Genomic DNA, 2,500 nt, shown 5'->3' with positions numbered 1-2,500 from the left:
CCTAAACTTGCCTGACCTAGCCCCTTTAATAACCAAATTTCGTAAGAGAAGAACCAATTAAGGCAAAGTGGTTGTGAGGAGCAGGATATAGACTTGAAATCCCATGTGAATACATTTTTTTTGGCGACAATGAAACATCGATACCTTGGCTGAAATCAAAATAAAAACCTTGAATATGCCTTGCACTGATTAGGGGATGATTGCATTGACTGCGCTGAATTCTGTACTTCGATTTTCGTACCATAGTTCCCTGAAACAGTTGGTTGTCCTTAAAAGTATAGTCAGTGATCAGGAAATCAGTTCTAATAGACCTTATTGAAGTTGAGCCTGCAGGCACATTTTCGTTTGTTTAAAACTACATGCAAGAGGCTCAAGGGTCAATTCTATACAAAATGACCCCTTACCCTCGTTTATGCGGCAAAACCGCTGATAACTCCGATAACGGCTATTGACACTTACGGTCGTCTCTTTTAAGGCTGATAGAGTACAGTGCATTTTTTTTCTTTAAATTTTCAAATGTTTTATTTATGTAGAAAAGTGAATTTCCAGAAAAAAGTCGGTACTTTCCCTTGACAAATTTCCCTTTCTTGTACTATCCAGGAATGCAATAATGTTACGACGCCTTACTATCCAATTTCCGCTCTATTACCTGTCAAGTGATAGCTTACAAAAGGTTAAAAACGAAAGAAAATTTCAAACTAATACGCAGCTCTAAAAATTGTCGCGGTCGCTTACGAGAGGTGGTCACTTACAAGAGGTTCGAAAAGATAGTGATTTTACTTGGAAACTTTTGGTGTTTTGGAAAAGTGAAATCAGTATCCTTTTAAATAGATCCCGAAGAGCTTCTACCTGTTCTTTCATTAGTGGAGACGAAATCCATGGAAGGGGAGGTATACGGAAAGAGATCGAAACCCCATATTTACACTCACCTGAAGTGTTCCTCGTAGAGTTTACTTAACAAAAGACCAAGTCCTAACGAACATGACCTCTTCACCGCAGCAGAACTACCAGCTCTGTAACAACCAGAAGAAAAGTAAAATCATCCGGGAAAGACAGTGCATGATGGACCTAGTGTTGTTAAGACGACGTACTAAAAAACCAACAAAGAAGAAAAGAACTATTTAAATTGAACAAGAAAATGATTAACCGATCGAAATCTACACCTTCAACTAAAAAACTAAATAAACGGTGCATAATATAATCGTTGCAGAGAACTAAAATCTAACAATACATGCGCAAGGCAATTTTCACTATCGCGCGGCCGGGAGATTACAATGATGCACCTTTTTCGTTATTATACCTGAGAGAAAGTTGATTTTTTGATAACACTTACGAGGAGAGTTAATTCTTGAGACATTTCGAAAGTCAACAGTTAACACAGACAACGCATGACCTCGGTGACAATCACTCGATCGGAAAATGTGACAAGTGAAAATGACACCGTGGATGGTCAAGCGAAGTACTTGTGCAACGTCTAGATCTCTCCAAATCAGACTATGGTCTCCGAAAGAGGTTGTGCATACCTAGTTTGGCGACCAAATTACATCATACTTTCTCCTTAGGAGATTTCTTGTTGCTTTTAACAAAATCTGGTTTGCAAAACTTCACTGTTCACTCACTTGGATTGTCCAGGAATTCGGGTTTTCAACAACTCGACCATGTTTTGAATTCTGTCAATATCCCTCGTGACAAGACACGGTACCAACAGGGAAAGAGACAAAGCAGCACATGAACGAGCCAACACCGAACTGGCAGTCGAAGTAGGAGAGGACACCTGGTGAGGCGAGAAAATGGCGACCAATCCTACGATTCATCAACATGTTAACAGCAATATACTTGGGCCTATCTCAAACCAAACGATTTCTTCAAAAGAAACAAGAGTTCGTTTTTCTATCACCAAATTAAACAATAATAATAATAATAATAAAATACAGAGAGAGCGCCATCGCGACCGGTGAACTCTGAAAAGTTCGAGCGAAATACTGCTTGCTTGCTTGCTTTTTAATGTCATTGATTTTATTAACCAAACTTGAAAAAAATATGAAAGAAAATTTGGCAACTTGCGCCCCAAAATCTATTTTTTCAGGTTTTCACGGAGAGTGTAAAAGAAAAGCCAAAAAAAAGCAAATGCAAACTTTTTTCCCTAATAAAAACTCTCGTTACGAGGCGAAGACGTCCAGAAGTATTACTTTTGGGTTTGTTGAATGGCAGCCGGCGATACATGACGTCAAGAGAAAATGAGGGAACAGAGAGGGAGGCTCAAGGCGTTGGCCGGGATATGTTATGTCCACGAAAGTTATTTTTAGACGAGCGGAAGTCTTTGTTCTAGCGGAAGTCTGTCTTCTGAGACGTCCGCATGCAGTCTTGCCTCGCTCTCAGGTTCTTAGTGAAAAGAGAAAATGATGGCGCACGTGAAAGGCTGATGAATATATATTTTCTTTCAAACATCGGACCGAGGTTGGCCTGCATGCGGACGTCTCGGAAGGCTTCCGCTCGTCTA

The 2,500-nt window shown here is 39.9% G+C and overlaps 1 protein-coding gene across 1 annotated transcript in view; it reads right to left on the bottom strand.

Annotated features, from left to right (window-relative positions):
• Positions 1–2,500, bottom strand: part of LOC138039113 (focadhesin-like) — a 34,366-nt gene that overhangs the window by 14,628 nt on the left and 17,238 nt on the right. The window contains exons 19-20 of the mRNA XM_068885296.1: positions 1,620–1,774; positions 930–1,013 (exon numbers count right to left, since the gene is read on the bottom strand). Coding sequence (XP_068741397.1) covers positions 930–1,013; positions 1,620–1,774 — 239 coding nt within the window. The remainder of the gene's footprint in view (positions 1–929; positions 1,014–1,619; positions 1,775–2,500) is intronic.

Source organism: Montipora capricornis, chromosome 2 (genome assembly GCF_036669925.1).
Source record: "Montipora capricornis isolate CH-2021 chromosome 2, ASM3666992v2, whole genome shotgun sequence".
NCBI classification, from domain to species: Eukaryota; Metazoa; Cnidaria; class Anthozoa; order Scleractinia; family Acroporidae; genus Montipora; species Montipora capricornis.
The sequence above is the reverse complement of the archived record's forward strand: the minus strand, read 5'-3'. Positions and strand labels throughout refer to the sequence as shown.